At 42.5% G+C, this 24,941-nt stretch overlaps 2 protein-coding genes across 7 annotated transcripts in view; both read left to right on the top strand.

The window, feature by feature from the left end:
- COMMD1 (copper metabolism domain containing 1) overlaps positions 1–6,256 on the top strand; it is a 129,553-nt gene extending 123,297 nt beyond the window's left edge. Inside the window, exons 3-4 of one of the 3 annotated variants that reach the window (XR_012667870.1) lie at positions 22–2,199; positions 4,993–6,256. Coding sequence is in view for 1 of the 3 variants with exons in the window: in XM_048842643.2 (XP_048698600.1) it covers positions 22–129 (108 nt within the window). In the remaining 2 variants the exon portion in view is untranslated. Of the gene's footprint in view, positions 1–21 lie in introns of all 3 variants that reach the window. The other 2 variants (XM_048842643.2, XM_075127229.1) reach the window with 2 other exon arrangements.
- B3GNT2 (UDP-GlcNAc:betaGal beta-1,3-N-acetylglucosaminyltransferase 2) overlaps positions 1–24,941 on the top strand; it is a 148,104-nt gene that overhangs the window by 70,701 nt on the left and 52,462 nt on the right. For 2 of the 4 annotated variants that reach the window (XM_075127228.1, XM_048842640.2), the window contains exon 1: positions 24,637–24,761. The exons of the other annotated variants lie outside the window; for them this stretch is intronic. The gene's annotated coding sequence lies outside the window, so the exon portion shown is untranslated. Of the gene's footprint in view, positions 1–24,636; positions 24,762–24,941 lie in introns of those variants that run through there. 4 annotated transcript variants of the gene reach the window in all.

The following is a 24,941-nucleotide window of genomic DNA, read 5'->3' as shown; positions in this document are numbered from 1 at the left end:
CTTTCCCCTTTTATTTTCTAGGCATCTGAATTTCTGTGTTTGGAATTTGATGAGGCCAAGGTGAATCAAATGCTGAAGAAACTGTCAGAGATTGAAGAGAGCATAAAGGCACTGACACAGACCACCTGACTGTTAAGATAAAGAAAGAGATTGTGACTCAGAACATAGCTGGCCTTAGTACTTGTTAATAATTTCTATTCTTATATATGAAATTGTTACCAATATTCTACTGACAAGTGATCATAAAATAAAATAATGTGAGCTCGGCTGTGCCACTCTGACACTTGTGAGCACTTACTCATACAAGAAATCCCATTGGATTTAATGGGGCTACTTGCTTAAGTGCATAACAGCTGAGTGAGGCTGTGCATAATCAAGCCCTACATGTTAGAGTAGCGTGGCTTTCCTTTTCATGCCTCTTAATGATTTGTCGAGTCATCTTCTGACTACTCTGACTTGAGATAAATGCTGGGCTGCAGTCAGTATCCATGGGAAACTGGATGGCCCTGTGGCAGGGGAAAAACACAGACAGACAATCTAACGGCTGCTCAGATTTTTCCTTATAAAGTAAAGACATTCTCTGATAATTCTTCCCTTTTCTCATTGGAACCTAAGGGGGCAAACTGTGGTCTCAGTCAAAGTCTGTTATGGTTGTGCACTAGGTATAAAAAGTAATACGACGTCAACCAACTAAGAATAGGTGAGACGAGAGGTTTAACTGCCAGCGGTAGAGAAAAACATAAAGGAGAAACTGAATGAGGAAATTTCTGCTAATGAAGTTTAGTAGACAGTCAAATGCAGAGATCTGAAGCTCTGGATAGACTCTGATTAGTACACCTGTTCCCATCACACCCTGAAACTTATAAAAGAATCTATTTAAGTAGTTGAGTAGCACATACATGTTATACATTACTGAAAACAGTTATCAAACTCTGTAAGGTTTCAGAGTAGCAGCCGTGTTAGTCTGTATCCGCAAAAAGAAAAGGAGGACTTGTGGCACCTCAGAGACTAACAAATTTATTTGAGCATAAGCTTTTGTGAGCTACAGCTCACTTCATCGGATGCATTCAGTAACTCTGTAAGGGAAGCAAACCCATCAGCCCTTCCAAAGCACAGAGAAGAACTCTCTTGGTACACATCATATTGACCCCCTCTCTCTCTCTCTCAAGCAGGCTATAAATATCGTAACAAAAATCCAGACAGGAAATAATCCTCCAGTCACTGATAAAGACCTCTTTGCAATGTAACAGATTTACCACGCACCAAATGGCTTCTAACATGTTTTTGCCCACAAAGAATCTGATCCTGCAGAGTACTGAGTCCTTTCATAGGCTTAAACCAGGGATGGATGTCGCCCACAGTCACTTAACCATGATTCATTTCAGTAGCTTCCATTGTATACAGAAATTAAACAATCAAATGCTGTCAAGATGCACTACATAGGAATAATTTTCTCATTACTGTTAACACCCATAGTGCCCTGTCTACTCAGAAGCATATTGATCAAAGGAACACTTGTATTTAATTTTTTATTGATCTGTAAATGTAGGGCCCATTCTGTTCCCACTGAAGTCAATGGAAGTTGGCCCTTAAGTTGTCCCTTTGTTTGTATCCAAACTGTAACAATGTGTGTGTACTTGCTTTGAATTTGGTGTGTTTGGCACCACATGACCCTGAGGCTCTATACAGGCACAGAGTTTTTTCTACTGCTATGATTTAAATAGAGGTTTATTTTTAGTGTGCTTAGTTTAACCAAATCCTAATCGTTCCAACCCCCTTCCTCCCTTTTCGCTGGCCCACCAACAGGCTGTTCAGTTAATTCAGCAGTATTCATCCCACGTTAAAGTTTGGTAACCTTTCCTTTCCAGAAATGGGATGTGAGCCCTTTTTCTGATATGGGGCTGCCATGATCCAAACTCCACAGACGTGGACTAGATCCATTGTTCCTAAAGATTTGGCATGGAGATTTCCCAGCCTTTACTCTTTGCTACTGTACTGAAGAACATCGGCGAGGTCCTATGATGGTGACCCGTGGAAAAAGGCGGGATGGGGTTGGAAAAGATGGCAAAACTAAGTGCAATAAAAATAAACCTCACCTCAGATAAACTAACTCATCCTAATAAAAGCTCTGTCTCTGTACGTAGCTTTGGGGCCAGGATGAAGGCATGGAATGTGAAGCCCTGAAATTCCAAAACACAGGTACATGTGTGTCTGTATGTAGATACAGTTATTTATCTAAAATGTATATTTCAGGAACACCCAGTGTGTTTAAATAATTAAGTTGTCATTGGGGCAGTGAGAGAGCGTGAGAATGACTTTGTAGCCTGGTGGTTAGCGCACCCCGTTGGGAGGAGGGAGACTCAAGTCCCTGTTCCAGTAACTATTTCATTATTTATAAAAAGTGGAATAGCTTGAACAGGAGACATTGCGTGACATCTGCCCCACACTAGCCCAGAGCCCAGCAATTAGGATATTTTCCTGGGATGTAGGAGATCCAACTTCAAATCACTGCTCTGCAACAGGTCTCCTACAACCCATTCAAGTGCTCTAAATGGTGGGCTAAAAGTTGTAAGGTGGTATCTGCATCACCGGCTCTGCCAACGGTTTTGTTGAAAAAGGACTGACCTGGCTTAGGCACCTAACTCCAGGAGAGTTCATGGCTGTGAATCTCCAATGGAGCTAGGCACCTCCCTCCAACCTGGACTTGAGTGCCAAACTGCCTTTGAGGGGTGGGGCTTAAGATCTGCTGCTCTCCTCCTCATTTCCTATTGGCTAGCTTCGGGGCTCCCTGCTCATTTGTTGGTTTTTTGCGTCCCTTTCTTAGGCACCTCTTTTTTCCCTCTCAATCCTGGGTGCCTAAACTCAAGATGGGGAATTGTGCTGGGTGGTCAGGTCCCTAAAATGTCCCTTTGTGAATGAAGCCCCTCCTTCTCTTGCAGCTCTGCCTGGTCACCTGTATTCCATTGCACTGCTCAATAGAGACTATTTTGCTTTTCTTCTTCTCACTGGCAAAAAAAATTATACATATTAAGGGTAAAGCTTCCATTGATTCTTTCAATTTATTTTAACTTTGTAAGAAACAGAGCTAAAACTATATTAAGTGCTAGTACAGAAATAGTGATGACAACATACAATACAGTAGTGCCATAATTGAAGTGCATTTCATTGTCTCTGCAAGTGAATTTAGTGCTTGTGAAGATGCCAGATTGATTGCACTTAGAAACTTAACTTCTCCCTTCTCAGAATGGGGAAAGGACAGGATTTCTTGCCCACCCAATCAGAATATAAATGCAGCTCCCCGGTTAACCCACACTATCCACTTTGGGGCCCACCTCCCCCTTCTGTCCTCCTCTTCCAACACTACTCTCAAGAGCTGCCCCTTCTCCTGATTTCTCACCCTCCTGTGTAAGGACTTTACATCCTCCTGTATCCATTTTCCATCTTGAGTTCTCAGGTCCCTTCTTACCACTTCTTGGGCCTTTGCCACTTCTCTGTGCCTCCCCCAATGAGAGTCTGAGCAAAAGCTACACTTCGCCACTCATTCCCAATTTTGCAACCTCCATGCCCTGGGTAGAAGACTCCTCCCGAGAAATCACAACTGCCCAAAGGCGGAGTCTCCTTCTGCCACCATCACTTGATCTGACTCTGTCTTGCCAATGCAGTGTGTTATTTACTGCTTCCTCACAGTCCTCAGCCTGCAGGGAAACAAGGAGAGTGAAGTGGAAGCAGGACACCCAGGGTACTCTGAGAAGCCAGATAGAGGAGTTTTAACAATATGCTTCCTCACGTCTCACCAGCAGCTAGGAGAGGGATCCACTTGTGGGTGGGACCTGAAAACTCTTGAATACTCTGGCAGCTCACAAGAAAAGGTGGAGATGACAGAGCAAATCTGGAGGTTATGCTAGTCTGGGCATCAGCAGCAAGACATGCTTTCTTACGGATCCTGGATAATGTGCCTATACCCATTCTGGAGGGATCTTTTCTATCACTAAGAGTCTATCTTGTCTCCAGGCTAATTCAGCCCTTGGCCTCTGCAGAAATGGCCAGCAAAGTTGCCTGTTAGTGCTATTTGTGGAGGATGTTAGCTGTGACAGGTGCTCCCGGTGTTGCCTACTCATAGTTTTAATGCAAGTCTTACAACATTTGGTGGTGATCTTAAAGACCCAGCTCCAGGAGTCAAGTGATTACATGATAATCTCAGCTTTCAGTTTTTAAAATTTTTTTTAATCTGGTAAATTTCTTGCCCTCATGATTGTGGAGAAGATGTCCTGAGTGCACCCTGAAGCTTCAAAAAGCAGAAGGCAAATAAAAAGAACACAGACTTTAATATTTTCTTTCATGATTTTTAAGACAATCCCTTTATTGTTTGGGGCCTGACTTGTGAGTTTTCAGTGATTGAAGCTGGCAGCACTGGACACCTATCAGAGAGCCACTGGCCTGTGACCACCAAACTCATTTCTCACACAGGCCTCCTGATGGCCAGCTACTAGCGATGGCTTTCGTCATAATCAACATGCACTGGATTTGAACCAGGGACTCAGTGCTGATTCTCTGAGCTAATGAAAGTTCATTAAAATGACCTAATACATTTTAAACAAGGTTTTATTTAAAAAAAAAATAGATGGGTCAGTTAACGCTCACAATCTTAAATAACTTCCATCATGTCAAGCGTAGTAATTGTTTTATTTTAACGTGTACAGAGGATAGGAAAATGTGATATAAATGGAAATTAAAGAGAAATAAACTTAGAACAGATGTCAGGAAGTATTATTTCATGAAAAGAATAATAAATATGTGAAATGGCCAACCAGACAAGGTTACTGAGGCAAAAAGCCCCAAAACACTGGGGTCATTTATGAAATAATTGGGTGCTTTCCAGGAAGAACTTGGAAAGCTAAAGGGGGGCATGTTTCCATGTTTCCAAGTTCAGCAACTTTCTCCCTAACATTTATTGTCTCTCTCTAATCTTATGCTTTTATTTTCCTCTTCCAGGGAGTTGTAAATTATCTAGCAGATGTGAGAAATACTTCGCGCATATTGAGCCAAATTCTGTCTGGCCTTCAATGAGATTGCAGGGGTGTGACTGGAAAAGAAAAAACTGTCCCATTCTGCGGGATTTGCCATTGGTAGTAAACTTTGTACTTCACCTGAGTGCTTTAATGCTAGGTTAATGTGGGTGGTTGCAGATCAGGTGGTTTCCTCTGTAAAAGTGAGCTCAGGTTTAACCTGATTTAGGTGGAACTAAATGGAAGTCTGGTTTTAACTCTTTGGTTCAGAATTTGAAATAGAATTTTAATACACCTAGATAATGGGCAAAATTTTCAAGAGTAACTGAGTGACTACGGAGCCTAAGTGCCATTGACCTTCAGCTGAAATCAGTGGGAGATAGGTGCCTTGTGGGATTTTCAGAAATGCCTGTCTGCATCTCTAGGCATCTGAATGCCTTTGAAAGTCTCTTAGGCACTTTTGCAAACGCTATCCAATGTGAATAGTGTATCTAGGGAGCAAAGATCACATTGTGGGTAAAAAACTCATTCCGATGAAATAGTTTGAAAATTTGACCGAGAATTAAACAAACCAGACAGCTGACCCAGTGGTTTTTGTGCCTCTATTGGAATATGTGGAACACTTTCACAAACAGGACACCTGATGGTTTGCATCACTCACACCTATCTGGTGGATTTGTCAGATTATTGAATTGATTTTGACATTTTAGGAAATGTTTATAGTTTCACATAGATTGGCTCAGATTCTCAGAAATCATTATAAACACAGTTCAGCATAACGAAAATGACTTGTTAATTCAGGAGGGAAAACATCATGGTTTGACCTAAGGGGCCAAATTATTGCTTGATGTAGTCAGTGGAGTTGCACCAGGGATGAATTTGGCCTAACACAGATGCGAGAGAGACCAACCATAAACGTACCTGAAATATACAGGATAAAATCTTTATGAATTTAATGTGAGTGCATTAATTTTCCTGTGCATTTGTTTTAACCAATTAAATTAAAAGATATGATGGTGTAAATAAGAAAATTAGGGACAGAGTCTCTCTTGCCCCAAGATCCAGTCATTATAAGAGAGAGGTGGATCCATCAGGGAGTGAGTTACAGCTCCTTGATTCTTGAGCAGAGGCCAGGTTTGACAGAATGGTATAGCTGTATTTGTCACTATTCTTACAGATCCTCTTTTGAACATTTTTCTTCCCAATTGTACCAGGAATTACTATAAAATAAAATAAACAGTTAACTGGTGTGTTCCTTTGTCTTGTTTCTTTTCTTAGGTTTCAGTGGTTTCAAGCGATTTACTTAGGGCCTGCATCAGCTTTCATTTACATCAGTTTTATGCTGATGTAAGTAACTCCAGCTTGACCTCAGTGGAGTTACTACTCATTTACACCACTGTAAGTGAGAGGAGAATCTAGTCCATAGCCTCTTTACTATGTAGTTTTGATGCTGAATATATTAAGAGTAGTCATTTAATTCTTTCCAATCCTGGTTGTTTGTTTCTTTCGTATAAAGTTTATAAATGGCATCCAAACCTCGTAGCAATGAATTGGCAAACCAAAGGGATTCACTTCATGGCTCTGTGATGATAGTTCTTTCAGTGAGATTTTCTTTTTCTTGGGCTATTTGTTCCTGGAATTGCTCAATATTTGGAGTATTTCCCCCACCATTTGTCTATAAAAACCCAGCCTTGCCAAATTTTCTGAAAAAAAACGAGCCAAGCATGTACCATATATTTTATAAAGCTTTGGAGCATGTTAAATAACAGGGCAAGTAAGTACCTTAGGTTGATTTTGATTTACTCCATAGCTGTTCCCATTGTTCACATTATTTGGCCTCATCTAAGATTCCGCTTTTCCATAGTTTTTCTCTCTCTTTGTTGTAGATCATTTTGCTAATGTAGAACTGAAAATTTCATTTGGGTTCTTACTGGAATAAGAGGCTGATGGAGTCTCTTATTTATGTTTTACTTTTGGATAAATAGGTTCATATATTCACGAAGTATTCTCCTACACACACGACAGAATCCAATTCCTCAATCCTTATGATGTCTCTTGATGTATTTGTTTACCATGTGTTCATGAGGAGATTCCTTTCTCTGGCCATTTGCTTAACACATTTTTAATTATATTTTCTGAGGAGTAACGTCTTCAGCTCATTCTGTTAGTGAAAAGAGGAATCTTGCCCCTTTAAAATTTTGAAGCAGTGAACAGAGGATGGATAATGCTGCTCTATCTTTAATGTGTAATTTTTACTCCAATTTTATTATTTAGAGATACTTTTTCTAGAATGAAAAACAGTCCTTTTTTGATAACTAGAAATGTAGCTAGCATGTATTTTACATCTGATTTTAGTGTTACGTGATCTCTCAATTTTGTTTGTTTCTTTCCTAAATTTTTCCTTGCTTCTTGCTCCTTTCAGACATTTCAACAGTTGATTCGATTTATTCCAAATATTTACAAAAAGGAGCTCAGTTTAGCTGAAAAGAGTTACAGTAGTTTACAAAGATAGCCTTTTAAGATAGCGATATCATGTGGTGATGACAAGGCTCAGATCCTTTTTAGCAGTAGCTGGGAACTCTTTCAACAGATTATTTGTCATGTGGTTTGCAATTAGGAAAATAGTCATAAGATCATAAGAATGGCCATTCTGGGTTCATCTAGCCCAGTATCTTGTCTTCTGACAGTAGCGAATGCAACATGCTTGAGAGGGAATGAACAGAAAGGGCAATTATTGAGTGATTCATCCCATGTCGTCCAGTCCCAGCATCTGGCAGGCAGAGGCTTAGGGACACCCAGAGCATGGGGTTACATCTTTGACCATCTTGGCTAATAGCCATTGATGGACCTGTCCTCCGTGAATTTATGTAATTCTTTTTTGAACCCAGTTGTACTTTGGACCTTCACAACATCCCCTGGCAACATGTTCCACAAGTTGGCTGTGTGTTGTTTGAAGAAGTATTTCCTTAGGCAATAACTCTTTTGAGTGGAAAAGCTCTTGCTAAGATCCATTTCTTTCAAAATTTTAGATTATTCACAAAATAATGCAAAAAGCAGCACTAAGAGATTGTTGAAAAACCAGTCAGAAATTCAGTCCTGATGCTTTCCTGTGACAGGGTGTGTTAGGAAGTATTTTAACAATGAGCTGACATATTTGACATATTTAACTGTCTGTGTTTACGCAAAGATGAAGTTTCTGTGTTGATGTCTGACTACTGTTATCTTATGTAATAACCTTAACATTCTATCGTTGTATACAGTGCAAAAATGAGGTGTGTTACGAGACATGTTAACTCCCATGTTCATATGTCCTAGGACCAACTCGGCTACAAAACTGCAAACAACATTTTAATTAACACATTGTTAAACATAGCCTAGCACCTACAGTAGACAGGAAGAAATGTATTTAAAAATGCTTAACCTGGCTGTAGTCCCTTGATCAGCAGTTCTCAAACTGAGGGTCAGGACCCTGTTTTAATGGGGTTGCCAGGGCTGGCTTTGACTTGCCGGGGTCCGGGGCCAAAGCTCAAGCCCTGGGTGACAGGGCTCTGGTTACAGGCCCCCTGCCTGGGGCTGAAGCCCTGGAGCTTCAGCTTTGGCCCCCCGACTCTGCCCAAAGCGGTTGGGCTCAGGCTTTGCCTCCCCCACACACCTGGGGCAGTAGGGCTTGGGTGGGCTCAGGCTTCGGTCCCCCTTCTGGGGTCGTGAAGTAATTTTTGTTGTCAGAAGGGGGTCACGGTGCAATGAAGTTTGAGAACCCCTGCCTTAGATTAATCAAAACTGGATATTACATTGTTAAACAGGAATGTCTTTGGCTACACTAGGTGCGAAGTGGTGTTCAGCAGTGTGTTAATTAAAACACAAGGTTGATGAGGTAATATCTTTTATTATTTTATTTTATGATTATTACTTAATTTATTTCTTTATTTCTTGAACCAACCAATAAAAATTGGACGAGCTGAAGCAGAACTCTGTGGAGCTTGAAGGCGTGTCTCTCTCACCAACAGAAGTTGGTCCAATAAAAGATATTACCTCAACCAGATTGTCTCTCTCCATTAAAATGTGTGAGTTAAAATGGTTTTTTAAACACACCTAGGGCACATCTGCATTAGGAAAGAAGGTGTGTTTTAACATGTTAACTAACACATTTTAACAAACATGTTAAGATCCTTGTATAGGTAAGGCAGTTGTAATTTGAACATGTGTTAGCTGGTTGAGGTAAACTACCTCTACCAGCTAACACATGTTAAAACTACAATTGCCTTGTCTATGCAAGGATTTTAACATATGTTAGTTAACACGTTAGCTAATGTGTTACAGTTACACCTTTTGTCCTTGTGCAGACAAGGCCCTAATTTTCCCAATGTAGCCAAAACCAGAGTTACCAGCAACAGATGGAGATTCTGAGATTTTCTACCAGACACGGACCTGGGAAGAAGGAGAACCAGCCCAACGAGCTATTCACTCAATGTTAGAGAGTCCCATCTACGCAGCAAAACAAGTGTTTATGTCTTGGTTACAGGAAGGCAAGCATGTACCAACCTAGGTCCCCAGTGAAGAGAGCATATAGTTAGTTGCTAAGGCAGTTAACTATCATCCATATTGTGTGTGGGCACAAACTGTGTTTAGGGCCAATAATTGATTACAAACTCGATTTAAAAATATAGCTGTAGCACGTGAAGATGCTTTATGCCAACGGCAGAGAGCTCTCCCATCAGCATAATAAAACCACCTCCGAGAGCGACGGTAGCTATGCTGGCAGGACATAGTACTGACCACCCAGCGCTCATGTCAGTGTAACATATGTCACTCAGAGGGATGGTTTATTCACATCCCTGACCACATAAATTATGCCAAGATAAACTGTACTTGCTGGGGGCAGTACAGCAGTTTAAATTTCAACAAAGCACAGTTGTTTGGGGAATGATTTATATGCTATGTTAGTATTTTAATTTGGGGATTTAAAGTCCGAGGGCTGTAGGAGAGGGGAGGGATTTGAGGACTGGAGAGACATGGGGAATTAATGCAAGAAACAGATAGGGAAGTTTACAAACAGAAACCAAGCCATGTTGAGGCACACAATTGTGAATGCAACATGATTAGTAATGAGAGACACTGGCCACACAAGGGATCAAACAGCTAAAAATATCACAATAATTTCAAATTTTTTAATAAGCTAAGTAGTTATTCTCAGTGGCCCTTCCTCTTAAATATATTTGAATATCCACGGGCTAAATAATGTAATTTAAAGGAAAAAAGCCTGGCAGAACTTAAAAAAAAAAAAAAAACAGATTAATTTACTTCAAGAAACTCACTTTCAGGAAGAGCAAATAATGGGCATAAGGTCTCAGCGGACATTTTTTTTTGCATCAGCCAAAGAAAAGAAAGGAATGGGCATAATATTTGGTAAACATGTAATTTTGCTGATTAAAAATCAATTGAAGAATAAGGTGGGACAGTTCATCTTACTGAAGGACACAATTACTTGGGTATTACGAACCGTGGGCACAGTGTATGCTGCTGATCAACAGCAAAAAACTTTTTTAAGGATTTCTTTAAAACACTACAACACTTTGAAGAAGGGGAAATTATACTTGGAGGAGAGACAGATTTCTTACTGGGACAGATCAGCTAAAACCAAGGAAGGTGGATCACGGGAAGCAGGTGTAATATTGACTTTTATGTGCCAGCAATTGAATCTCTCAGACTGTTGGAAAGAATTTTACCTAAGGGAAGGGGATTACACCTTTATTCACACCCTTATCAGTTATATACTAGAATACATTTAAAGTTACTCTCTAAATCCTTCATGAAACCAACAAGATCTGCAAAAATTGGTACCATTACAGGGTTAGATCATGCACCAGTGGAAGTAATGTTTGATAGTTGGGATGGGTCCCAAAGTTTACTTGTGGAAAATGAACTGCTTGCTTCTCCAGGACAATGATCAGTTGCAGTGATTACAGAGGACCGCATTCAGTACTTTCAGATAAATGATGTGGACAATAGAAAAGGAGGTCTTCTCTGGGAGGCAGGTAAAGCAGCATTCAGTGATCAGTTGATAAGCAGAGCCTCTCCACTGAAAAAAGAAAAAGCGCAGGAAAAATATAACTAGAACAGGAGATAAAAAAGATACAGCCCATTGATCAAACCACAGGTTCAAAATAAGAATATCAACAATTAACTAATAGTAGGGGAAAACTGAATATGTTGATGACAGATGCCACTGAAAAAGCCCTGAGATATTCAGAGCAGATGTTTTATGAAAAAATTCATGGCTCAAAAGTTTAAAGGGATTCAAGAGCAATGTAAATATTCCACCAATTAAAAACAATCAACCAAAGATAGTTACACACCCTAATGAAAGATGTGCTACTTTTGCTGCTTATTATAAAAACATCTGTACTTCAGATGCTCCAAGCTTTGAAGTTATTCAAAAATACCCGAAGTAGCAGCTTGCCAGCAATAAACAGAACTGACAAAGAAACGTTAGCTAAGTAACCGAAGAAGAAATGTTAGCGGCAATAGCAAATATGAAAAGTGGCAAAACCACAGGAGTGGAGAGCTTTCCCGCTGAATTTTACCACGTATTTAAGGCGGTATTCGGGCAGGTCTACATTACAAACATGCATCGGTGTCACTGTAGTGCTTCTAAGCAAGACGCTCTAAGCCAACAAGGGAGAGCTCTCCCGTAGACTTGGTGACTCCACCTTCCCGAGAGGCGGTAGCTACGTTGGTGGGAGAACTGGAAGGGACCTTGAGAGCTCGTCTAGTCCAGTCCCCTGCACTCAAGGCAGGATTACATATTGTCTCTAGACCATCCCCGACAGGTGTTTGTCCAACCTGCTCTTAAAAATCCCCAATGATGGAGATTCCACAGCCTCCCTAGGCAATTTATTCCAGTGCTTAACCACTCTGACAGTTAGGAAGTTTTTCCTAATGTCCAACCTAAACCACCCTTGCTGCAATTTAAGCTCATTGCTTCTTGTCCTATCCTCAGAGATTAAGAATAATTTTTCTCCCTCCTCCTTGTAACAACCTTTTATGTACTTGAAAACTGTTATCCTGTCCCCTCTCAGTCTTCTCTTCTCCAGACTAAACAAACCCTATTTTTTCAATTTTCCCTCAAAGGTCATGTTTTCTAGACCTTTAATCATTTTTGTTGCTCTTCTCTGGACTTTCTCCAATTTGTCCACATCTTTCCTGAAATGTGGCGCCCAGAACTGGACACAATACTCCAGTTGAGGCCTAATCAGCACGGAGTAGAGTGGAAGAATTACTTCTCGTGTCTTGCTTACAACACTCCTGCTAATATATCCCACATGATGTTTGCTTTTTTGCAACAGCGTTACACTGTTGACTCATATTTAGTTTGTGATCCACTATGACCCCCAGATCCCTTTCCGCAGTACTCCTTCCTAGACAGTCATTTCCCATTTTGTATGTATGCAACTGATTGTTCCTTCCTAAGTGGAGTACTTTCCATTTGTCCTTATTGAATTTCATCTGATTTACTTCAGACCATTTCTCCAGTTTGTCCAGATCATTTTGAATTTTAATCCTATCCTCCATAGCACTTGCAACCGCTCCCAGCTTGGTATCATCCACAACTTTATAAGTGTACTCTCTATACCATTATCTAAATCTTTGATGAAGATCAGATGCCCAACGTGGGGCTGGTTCACTGTGCTACTGGGTACCCCGATGCTTGTCCCCCATACTCCTTCTCCTCTTCCTCGTCCAACACCTCCTCCTCGCTGTTTATGGCGAGGGCCTCCAACTAGGGCTCCTCCAAAGTATCCACAGGGCTCTTGGTGGTGATCGTAGGGGTCTCACCCAAAGATGGCACGCAGCTCTTTGTAAAAGTGGCAGGTCTGTGGTGCCACGCCAGAGCAATTGTTAGCCTCCCTTGCCTTCTGGCACGCCTGCTGTAGCTCCTTGGTTTTCACGTGGCACTGCTGCTGGTCCCTCTTGTAACCCTTCTCCTCCATGACTCGAGCATGTCAAACTTTTTATGGCTAGATCAGAACTGGGCCCCACAGACCGAGGAGATCCAAAACTTCCTGTGTACTCCAGGCAGGAGCGTGTCTTCGGCATGTAGCTGGCATGGTCAGCTGGGCAGTTGCTAGGCGTGCTATAGAATTGCTAGGTGAGATCTCTATTCAAAAATTCACAGCACTTTAACGGGGAAGGGCAGTTCCCTGGCCACTGGCCAGCAAAGTTCACAATCGTGACCAGAATGGTCAGCGTGGGGCATTGTGGGACAGCTCCTGGAGGCTGCTAACAGTCAATGTAAGTAACGCAGTGTTTACGCTGACACAGCCTCAACCTAACTCCATTGACCCAGACTCTACGCCGCTCGAGGAGGTGGTGTAATTAAGTGAGCATAATGGGCAGTTACGTTGGCAGGAGCGAAATTTAAGTGTAAACACACACAGCTACATTGAGGTAAGCTGCCTTGTGTTGACTTAACCATGTAGCATAAACCAGGCCTTAAACAGAAATGATGGCATCTTGTCAATTAGGAAACAATACAATATCTATCTAATCTATCTGTCTATTTTACTAATTTATAACTAATGTTTGCAGACAGCTTTCCTAACAAAAACAAACTGAACAAGGCCATATATGACACACTGGAAAGAGGATCTGGATAGAGAAATTACCCCCCAAAAGAATGGAGTTTGGATTGGAAGAGAGGATCAGCAACCTCTGTCTATAGCACAATAGAGGAAAATTCCTTTACGATACTGTTTTAATGCCACCACACACAGTCGGTTAAGTATATACATATAGATTGAATGGGAATAAGTGTTGGAGAAATTCTGGTGAGGGGAGATTTTATGCATATATGGCAGACATGTCCAGTCATGAAGGAGCACTTGGATGCAATTTGTAACCAAATATCACAGTTGTTGGATATTTATTACCAAATGATCCTTTAGTAATTCACCTGCAGCTTCCTGGCAGAAATGGTCACACAAAGAGAGATGAAGAATTAATCTCATGTCTGCTAGTACCTGCTAGGCTATTGATGGCCTCCATTGGAAAAAGATAAATAGTCCAACTCTAGACGAATGGTTCACAAAAATATGGGAGGTGGTTGTGGAAAAATCAACACACCAACTACATAACCAGCAAAATAGACAGAGGACAAGTAGATACATAGAAATTTGGTTACAATTTATTCAATACACAGACAAGTACATTCACCTGCAAACAAACAAAGCAGCACACTTGGCTAGCTTTTTGAATACTAAAATTTGCCTAGTTTGTTAAATGTGAGTAATCTGAGATTTCATTCAATTTCATAAAATCACTAGAAGCAGCTCGGACTTGCTCTGTAACATAAGATGCTGCTAAAGAGAGATCCAATTAGTATATGTTGTTTCTGTAAACAAAAGCTCACTGTTGGAATGAATATTGTATTTGCTTTGATATGTGCATGGCAAGGATTTGTAAACCTCTTAAAACTTCCAAAATAAATACAGAGTTTAAAAACTTGTGCTGTATTTCTAGTATGAATTTGTCTAGCTTCAGTTTCCAACCATTGGTTCTCTTTATGCTTCTTTTTCTCTGCTAGATGAAAGAAGCACCGGCTATCTGATATCTCTTCCCCATGGAGGTACATGCAGACTGTGATCAAGTCACTTCTTCATCTTCTCTCAGATAAATAGATAGAGCTTATTTAGTCTCTCATTTTAAGGAATGTTTTCCAGACCTTGAATCACTGTTGTAGCTCAGTGGTTTTCAAACTGCGGGTGTGGCAGCTCTGGTCAGCACCGCCGACAGGGCGTGAAATGTCCCGTTGGTGGTGCTGCCCGGCTAAAGCAGGCGAGCCCCTACCTGTTCTGACACCGCACTGTGCCCCTGAAGTGGCTAGCAGCAGGTCCGGCTCCGAGACGTGGGAGGCCACAGGGCTGTGCACGATGCCCCCATCCTAAGCACTGGCTCCGCTCTCCCCTTGGCCAGGAACTGGCCAGTGGGAGCTGAGGGGGATGGTGCCTGCGGGCGAGAGCCATGCGGAGCTCCTTGTGCATCTTCACCTAGGAGCCAGACCTACTTCTGGCCTCTTCCGGGGCACAGCATGGTCCGTGGTGCCAGGACAGACAGGAAGCCTGCCTTAGCACCCCTGCTGCGCTGCTGACGAGGAGCCGCCCGAGGTAAGCCTATGCCCCAACCCTGTGCCCCAATCCCCTACCCCAGCCCTGAGCCCCCCCCAACCCAGAGCCCCTTCCTGGACCCCACACCCCTCTTACCCAGCCCCACCCCAGAGCCTGCACCCCCAGACCAGAGCCCTGACCCCCTCCAGCACCCAACCCCCCATCCCAGCCCAGAGCCCCCTCTCACAGCCCAAGCCCCTCATCCCCAGCTCCGTTGGGTCGCGAGCATCAACAATTTTCTTCAACTGGGTTGCCAGAAAAAAAGTTTGAAAACCACTGTTGTAGCTCATTTCTGAACTCTTTCCACCTTTGTCAACATGCTTGTTGAAGTGTGGACACCAGAACTGGATACAAAACTCTAGTAATGGTCTCACTAATGTCACATGCAGAAGTAATACCAACTCCCTACTCCTACTAATGTTCCTCCCTGCTTATACATCCCAGGATCACATTTGCCTTTTCACTAATACTTTTAGCTTCCCTTATCAATTGTTTACATTTCCTAGCTGCCTGGGGAGCCTGTTGCCCCTGTCAGGCAGGAAAGAGTTCCAAGCCCTGGAGTGACCTTGAGCAGACTGAGCTGCTGTTCCCGCTGTGAGGCTTATATACTTTCCCTGAGATTCACCAGACCAATTCCTGGCTTGTGGATTGGCTGGAGCCTAGCACAGGAGTGACTCATCACCTTACAATAAGCATCCAGGCCCTGTCCTTCTGAATTGTCAGTAACTCTCAAGCTGGTAACAGTATGTTTGATGTTGAGTGACACACATGCCCTTCTTATGCCCAATCTAGCCCTCCCAGTGATTTCAACATTCCACTCATGTGAATCAATCCAGCCGGTTTCAGTAATACCAACTGTCAAATTTCTGCTGGTAAATCAGTATTTCTAATTCCAGGCTTCTAGCTTTGGTATCTAAACCATTGAAGAATTCATTGTTTACATACATTTTTTTTTCTTTACATTCATGCTACTTTGAGTCTGGGTTTTATGTTTGAGAATGTGTACTGGGTTTACCATCTTAGCAATTTAGCCTTTAGATGCTAGTTTAGAGCCCTCCTGGTTACTCTAGCTAGTCTGCTACCCAGAAGATTTGTTCCCCTCCTACTCAGATGGAGGTGGTCCAAGCTGTACATTCTCCTCTTCCCTCAGAAGGTGACCCAGTATTCAACAAAGCCAAACCCCTCCACTTACACCACTGACCTAGCCAAAGGGTTACCGCCAGTATCTTTGGCTGTCTATCTGTTTTCACTTGTGGGACTGGAAGACTCTGAAATGTCCTCTCCTTCAGCTCCCTTCCAAGATCCCTGAAGCTTTTGATGATCTGTGAAGTGTCTTCTGAGGCAGTATGTGGTGTATTACCTCACCCACCTTGTCTTTCTGAGGCCGAGTCATTTGTGCTGATGTGTTTCATAACCAATTCGTCCTTCCCACAGTCTTTAGAATCCTGTCCAGTTTTTTAGTGGCAAGTATTGTCTTTGCTCCAGAAAGAGAATGAACCCGGGCTTTGAGGACAGATTCTGGACTGCACTTGTTTTTTTTCCTCTGTCCTTCTCTCCCTAGCTGAGGAAATGCATGTCCTCTCCTTCAGCTCCCTTCCAAGATCCCTGAAGCTTTTGCTGATCTGTGAAGTGTCTTCTGAGGCAGTATGTGGTATATTACCTCACCCACCTTGTCTTTCTGAGGCCGAGTCATTTGTGCTGATGTGTTTCATAACCAATTTTTCTTCCCACGGTCTTTAGAATCCTGTCCAGTTTTTTAGTGGCAAGTATTGTCTTTGCTCCAGAAAGAGAATGAACCCGGGCTTTGAGGACAGATTCTGGACTGCACTTGTTTTTTTTCCTCTGTCCTTCTCTCCCTAGCTGAGGAAATGCATGTTGTTTTCCCACCGTGACAATATTATCATGCAACAAGATCTGTACGTGAGCACAAAGTTCCATTTACGGCAACTAGAGGATTTTGGAACACAGAGGAAAAGCTGAGCACCTCAGAGGAGATCCAGCATGTGGCAATGAGTTCCAGTCAGATCAGTTTCATCGGCTCCAAAGTATGTTGGATTGCATGTGCAAACTAAAGAGGGTGTGAGCATGAGATACAAGAGGAGAGCAAAACAATGTTCATCCCCGGTGTAACTTCACCAAAGTCACTGATCTTACACCAGGGATGAATTTGTCCCATTGTGTCACAATTAATGTATGTTCTTGAATTAAATAAAAATTATTGACAAAATATATACAAGTTACTAATGTTACAGGGATAGAACAAACAAGGATTTGACTAAGAGAGGCTCACAACAGCAATGGGTTTCTTTGACTATGTGGGTGGCATTTTTTATTCCAAATTGAGGCACATTGCCACATTCTGCAAGAAAATTTCTACCTTTACTTTTATTTCTCCCAGAATGCTGCTCAGTTCCTCCTTTCTCAGTTTTTAATGGGAGGATCTCTTTTTACTTTTGATGGTTTGAGGTAGTGAGTTTCTTGAGAACTGTATTTCTGGCAGTGGCATAGAAGACACTTTCTGTTTAGTTGATTACAAACCATTCCTCTCTGGATTTCACGTGTCTCTCACATCTCTGTGTTTCAGTTTCTAATAACGGATTCTGTATTTCATAATAGCCTGATTGTGTCTTGCACATTCATTGTGGCCAGGGAGCTTCTCTCTTAAGAAGCTTCTGTACATCAGTCTAGCTCGGGGGTTCTCAAATGGGGGTTGGGACCCCGTGGGGGTCACAAGGTTATTACATGGGGGGTTGCGAGCTGTCAGTCTCCACCCCAAACCCTGCTTTGCCTCCAGCATTTATAATGGTGTTAAATATATTAAAAAGTGTTTTTAATTTATTAGAGGGGTCACACTCTGAGGCTTGCTATGTGAAAGGGGTCACCAGTACAAAAGTTTGAGAACCACTGGTCTAGCTCATTGTGGATTCTGATCTGTTATTCCCAGCATATCATTTTGTGATTTAACTCTAAATATATTTCTTATAGATATAAAACTATAAATAAGCATATTTGTGAGTTAATGTCCACAGCATTATTTGTTTTGGCATGTGATCGATTGATTGTAGCATGGGTCCTGGCATGGCTGGGAGAGAGGCTGCATAGGAGTGAAGTGTGTTTTTAATCCCTTTTTTGCTGTTGGTCAGCCAGTGCTTTCTGTATGTTGACTTGCTTGAGATGGTGATAAGTGTCTTTTTTCATATGGCCTGTGAAAGAATTGGCTTAGTTGGGCTCTGCAGCCATTGTTGGGAAAGTTCTTGAGAGCACAGAGTACTTCATTCCATAATAATAGGGTGCGGTGAGGCTGAATTACATGATCAGATAGTGTAAGCAGTAGTGTTATTAGGGAGGAGTATATTTGTCTCTTGTTTTGTTTGTTTTAATAACAAAGGAACCACAGAGATTTTTCTTGTAACTTTTTTGTCTGGTCCCCTGAACTTCCCCAGCATGTCTGTTGTGAGGCCTAGCGCTGTATGATTTAGAGTATGGGTTATTTCCATAACTGTAAAATAAGAATTTTAATTGCTTTGGGATTTTTTTTCTGAAAAATTCATGATTTTGTTCTTGATTGACATCATGGCATGGCGGTCACCCCAGCATGCCTCCCTTTGGTCAGGTATGGCGCCACAGTTGAGCCCCTACCTCGGTTTCCCTTCACCTGGGTTATAAACAAATCCAGACAAACTTTTATCTTCAAAGAGCACCCCCTTCCAACGGTCTCATTTCTTAACAAAAGTCATAAGTTCAAGTAGCAACTTACTGAGATACACCTGGATGCATTTGTTGTCTCGGGCTCAGTCCAGCTAGCCGTCTCTAGCTCTTTCCTTGAGGATACCCCCCTGCTTTCATGTGCCTGATCCCTTCTCTGCCGGGTGTCCTGTTTCCCCCCCTCCATACCCGCCTGGGCAACAGTCTCTCTTTCTGGAACCCTTCATAGTGCCTTCTCTGGGTTTCTCCTTTCAGTCCTTCCTTAAGCAGGCGTCCCCAGCATTCTTCTTCAGATGTGAGCTGTAATGTAAGTCCCTCACTCTCTCCTTAAACCACCCTTCCCTCTTTACCTGGTTTCTATTAATCAGATCCTCCGGTCCTTCCTAAGCAGGAACCCTATGTTCTCTCTGGCACTGAGCACTGGGTTTTCCAGCTCCTCTTTCAGATGCCTGTTTTCCTCGATTAGCCATCAGGCTTCAGGGGTCTCATCAGGCCACCTTCCCCTGCTGGTATCTCCTGGGGTCTGCCCTGCTATGAGGGAGAAGGCAGTCTTTATGCTGCTGCTCCCCTTGTTCCAGTTCATCCCCAGATGGTTGTGGGAGAGAGGAGTCATGAGCTGTGTCTCCACAAGGCTCTTGGCCCCAGGTTCTTAAAGACACATTGACAGGATTTCTTCCCAAGCACCACTCATTCCCAGGAGTCCAGGACCACTTCCTCTCTATCCAAATCCCCCCTTGGTCCATATATATATATAAAACTATTGGACCTTTCAAATCCTTAAGGAACCATGCCATGTGATGGGGTGGGCTGACCACTAGGCAGTATTGCCCTTAAGGGCTGACTACCCCATCACAATTGACTTCTATCTGTTGGGTTGTTATTTATTATTTGTATCTCAGTAGCACCACGAAGGAGCACCAGTCATGGACCAGAACATCCTTATGCTAGGCACTGTATGAACACAGAACTGAAAGACAGCCCCCAAGGTGGCTACAATCTATACTCTGTTTCTAGTCATTGAAGACACAAAGGGCATTTACTCTGGTCTTTTTCTAGCAGGAACCCAGTGTTTGGGGATAGCACAGAAGGTGTTATTTATATTAGGGTCCAGCACAATGGTGTCGTGATCTTGGCTGGGTCCTTTGCACACTCCTGTAATACACGTGATAAGAGATGACATTTTCAAAAGGGTCTAAGGCTATGTCTTCACAGCCAAAAGAGTTGTGTTTTTACATCAAGATAATTAACGTGAGCTAGCTATCTCCGTGGAAAATCCTAGTGGTGATGCGTCTGTGTACTATTTATCAGGATGTAGTTAAGTGATGTCAAACCACAGGTGCGGGGGTGGGGGGGAGTATAGATTTGACCTGTAATAGGCTTAGTAGGGTTTTTTGGCTGTGTTCAGTTCTGTGGTTTGGCATTAGTTTGATATATTGTCTGGATCAGGCATTTCTGTAGGTGTTTTTCTTCTACTACTTGCTTTGTTATAGAGGTGCTCAATGGGAGCTGGTAATCCTCACTCGTTTCACCTCGTGTTACATGGTAAAGCCGGTCTTTTGTCGTGTGTAAGATTATTATAATACAATGCCAGCACCTGTTAGAGTTCTCCCAGCTCTACTCCCCCCAGCCAGTTATTTGCCTTGGTGTTCTAAAGAGGTCAAAGACAGTGCAGTGACTAAACCTCATACTATCAGAGTTGGGGACAGGGAGCCGGTTCTGCTGAGCTGGAGCAAATGGTGATAAATAGTTTACATTTAGAGAGCAATCCAGCTCCTTTGTGCATGGATTCAGCATTTGATCGCTAGGATTGGTTCCAGTGGCTAATTAGTGCTCTGCCCCTTGCTGGCATCACCATCACAACTGGCACCTTTATCAGAGAGACCAGTGATTGGCCAGACATGAATGCTTGAGGATGAACTCTCTTACCCCTAGGGTGCTCCCTTCAGGTTAGGTTTTCAGCATGTTAATGGAGCAGCTTGGTCTGCTGCTAAACCTGCTATTCCACTTTTGTGGAGGAGCGAGATGTGGGTCAGTTGTTTCCAGGGCTGTCATTATTTGCAGCATTTTGCCTGAGCTCTATCTGCACATGTTGTGTGTCTATGTAATAGATAACCTTTGAAGGGTGTCTACTCCCTGACAGATTCCTGAACAATCCCACAGGGACCATACTGGACTCAACTTACCAAATTTAAGAAAAGGAACCTATCATCCTTTCCAGTTTGTCACCGAGCCTGAGCCGCCTGGTTACTGTGAGGTCAAATCATATGGTGGGTCCCTGTGATATGGCATGTAGAAGAAGGATGATCTCGCCAGGCTTTCTGTGATCTTAGGTGACGGTTTTCCCGTATGTAAAATGGAGATGATGTTTGCCTACCTCAGTGGGGCTATTGTGAGACTTTATTTTGTAATTTTTGCAGCGTGCTCTGCAAATTTAAGGTGCTGTCTCTACATGCAAAGTATTATTGTTTGTTATTTAACTCTGGCACAGGAGACACAGGATAAAATGTGTACTCTAATCTGTTCTAGTTTGCTATGTAGGTATTATAAACCTCTGGTCCCTAATACCTGAATCCCAAAGCAGAGAAAGGCCATCTGTATAAAATGCCATGTTTCTAGCATGCCTGCAAAAGTTACATTTCCCATTTAAAAAAAAATGCAGAGTTTTCGATATTAATCCCCCAAACCAAGGAAATGTCTTCCACAAATTATTCAAGATACATTAAAATCTTAAAACTGAGGCATATATACAAAATTAGCAAGGAATTAAGAAAAACCTCTCCCACTGTAACAAGTTTTCTGAAAAATTCCAGGTTTCAGAGTAGCAGCCGTGTTAGTCTGTATACGCAAAAAGAAAAGGAGGACTTGCGGCACAAGTACTCCTTTTCTTTTTGAAAAATTCCTGAGTGCACTGCACCCTCTGCTAGATCCTTCTGATCCCTCCCTCCTGGAACGTCATATGAAGGGCCTTTCTACATGGAGAAATAGTGCAGAATAGAAGTGAATGTGGATTAAGCTAAACTGCAAAAAGGCACTCTTAGAGGCTTGGTCTCTACACTTTAAAGTTATATAGGCATAGTGACATCAGTCAGGGTGTGAAAAATGACAGCCCTGCCCAGCATTGCTTTGCCAACATAACCCCTAGTGTAGAGACAGCTTTCTCAATGGAAGTATGCTTCAGTCAACATAGCTCCTTTACGCAAGATTTGGTGCCAGTACAGGACCTTGGTTGCAACAATGATCTATACGGTCCCAGATTATGTCAATAATGTCACAGTGCTATGGGAGGTATTGATCATCACAGCAGTGAAAATATGGCTACAGATTTTGCATCTATTGTTTTGGCAGTGTCTGGTGCTGCTTTGAGTTGGTTTGCCCAGGTCTGTTGTTGAGCTTGCTTCTGATGATGAGCTTGGCACAACTTTCATTGACTTAAATAAGGCCAGGACTTCAGAATTTTCTGGCCTCTGGAAGGTGACCTATAATGTGTGTCTTCCAAATTCCACACAAAGTTTCACTAGATGTTTGAACAACTGCTGGACACTCATTGTTCAACAAATCCTCTTGGCTTCAGCATAGTGTTTTCTCCTTGAGGGAGGCACTGTAGTCTAGAGAGACAGGAGTGTGGGACGAGGGGTGAGGCACTCCTACCTTCTAATCCCAGATCTGCCAGTGACTATATGACTGTAGGCCAGTCACTTAACCTCTCTGTCTGTTTCCCCATTTGTCCAATGGAGATATTCTCATTTACCTATCTCGCAGGGGTGTTGTGAGAATTAATTAGTTAAGGTTTGTAAAACACTTTCAAGATGTCAAACGAACACACTACAAATGCTCTGTATTTTTCAGTTCAGTAATATAAAGTGGTTAAACCCCAATGTGAGACCTGAAACGTAAGATTGCCTGGAAGTTCAGCTGTTCTGAACACATTATTCCTTGCAAAAATATCTGCACAGTAATTAGGTTTGTTCTGGCACTAAAGTGGAGAAAAAGAAGGATCAAGACTTCCATTCTTTATGCTCTTGGGAACCAGAGCCAGCCTTAAGCACATGCAATGCAAGCAACTGCTTAGCCTTAGGGCTCTGCTTTCAGAAGGCAGCCTGATCTTTTCCTTCAGCAGTGCCTGGAAAGAGAAGCAATAGTCATAACCTCTCCACCTGCTTCCATCAGCAGAAGGGGAGAGGGAGGCAACAAGTCACCACATTTCTCCTTGTGTGGTCTCCCTTGTTACCCTGGTAGCTCGAAAACCATCATGCTGACTACAGCAGGGATCTCCCTGGAAACATGTCTGAACCTTTATTCTGTTCTTCAACATGTCCACTGCCTTCTTTAAAATCTTTATCCTCTGTAGCAGTGAGTGGCCTGGGGTCTGAGCTGAGCAGGAATGTGAACCCCACCAAATCCTCAGTGAAAGTATGACAGCTCCATGCTGTATCAGCTTTTCCACAGAGTCTGCCATGCCAGGGGGACACTCTAATAGCAGTGTCTGGGAGCCAGGTGGCTGCTGTCAGGGGTCAGAGCCAGTGTGGAGGTACAGTGGCTGTCGTCTCCCACAGACCCTCTGCATGGCAGCCTTTTCCACTGGTGGAGGGGCCCCTGACATGATATGGGGAGATCTTTGCAAGGAGATGCTCACTGAGATTTCGCCTCATACAGCTCAACTTCTGCAGCTTTTAGCACATGAAGGGATGTGCTGGGTCCGTATTTTCAAGATTTGTAACTCAGGTCTCCATTTCCTGCAACCTTGAGGAAACTATTCCCGTATTTCCCGCGGATGAAATTAAACTGGCAGTCCCCGCATCATCCAGTACGTGTCTGAGCCCCACCATTCAGAACTGGCCTCTCCTCAACATTTTTCAACCTTTTTTCAAAACAAAGCATTTTATCCCGAATAGCCCCCATTTTATAATGAAGGACTCGCAGCTTCAGGGCTAACTGGGAGCGCCTCACTGAGGGAGGGACCAAGCCCGTAAAAAGTATCTGGATTGAAACCAGGGTGCCATGAAAGAAATTAGCTCGGTACATTTGAATCCTTTCATTGTTGAGAGTGATCACAAGGTCCAACGATGAAGGAATGTTATATTTTGAGAGCTAATCTCATTCATAGCCCGTCACTAGACTTTTGATCAGATGATGGGCCCTAGGGAACTCTAGACCCCCTTTTTTGTTCTTGTTATCACCCATCCTTAAGGGGCTAGGAATTTCAGTGGATTGATGAAGGCAGCTAACTTTACCCCTGCAGATCAGGAATCCTTTTTGGTCACATTTTTTCTGCATCCTAACCCACGGAAGATTTGACCTAGTGCAACACGGTCAATATTTCCTATTCAGGCCTCCCGTGGGTCACACTGGTAAAGCTTTACTATTGCCTGCGCCATACACTTTCTCCCTTTCACATATTGAAACAGGAAAAAAATGAGGGCTTGTATACTGGTGTAGTTAAAGCCATACAACCTCCCACTCAAAATGTGGAGGCAGTTATATTGGTAAAAAAGGTGCTTATTTCCCCTCTGAGAAGGGAACCTTCAGCATAAGGTACCCTTACAGTGATATAAAGAGTCATACTGGTATAACTGTTTTGGTTTAAAAAAAAATCACACCCCTAATCAAAATAGTTATACCAATAAGAAACCTGTGTGTAGATCTGGCCTGAGAAGCAATGGTTTCCTCTTCAGAATTAATTTAATTATCTAAAGCAGACTGCGCGAGTTCCTTTAAATCTGACATTTGTTACGGTTTCTTAATTTCATAGGTAGCCTGTAGGAATGAAATCCATTAAAAATGAAGAGAACTCCCCAAGGAATTTCAAGAGAGACAAATCACAGTGAAAGCTATTTCAAGAAAACTCAAGGCACCTGCAAAGATTGGTTGTTTTAAAGATGAACTGCAAGTGGGTAGAAAACTGTGTTTGTACCTTTCTTTTCTCCTTTCCTTCCTCTTTTTGATATATAAAGACCAAAGAGGGTGTTTTCCCCTCTCAGCGAAACAAAAAAGCTTTTCAAAAAGAAAAGGAGTACTTGTGGCACCTTAGACTAACAAATTTATTTGAGCATAAGCTTTCGTGAGCTAC

The sequence above is a fragment of the Caretta caretta genome, chromosome 3, assembly GCF_965140235.1.
Source record: "Caretta caretta isolate rCarCar2 chromosome 3, rCarCar1.hap1, whole genome shotgun sequence".
Classification (NCBI taxonomy): domain Eukaryota; kingdom Metazoa; phylum Chordata; order Testudines; family Cheloniidae; genus Caretta; species Caretta caretta.
The sequence above is the reverse complement of the archived record's forward strand: the minus strand, read 5'-3'. Positions and strand labels throughout refer to the sequence as shown.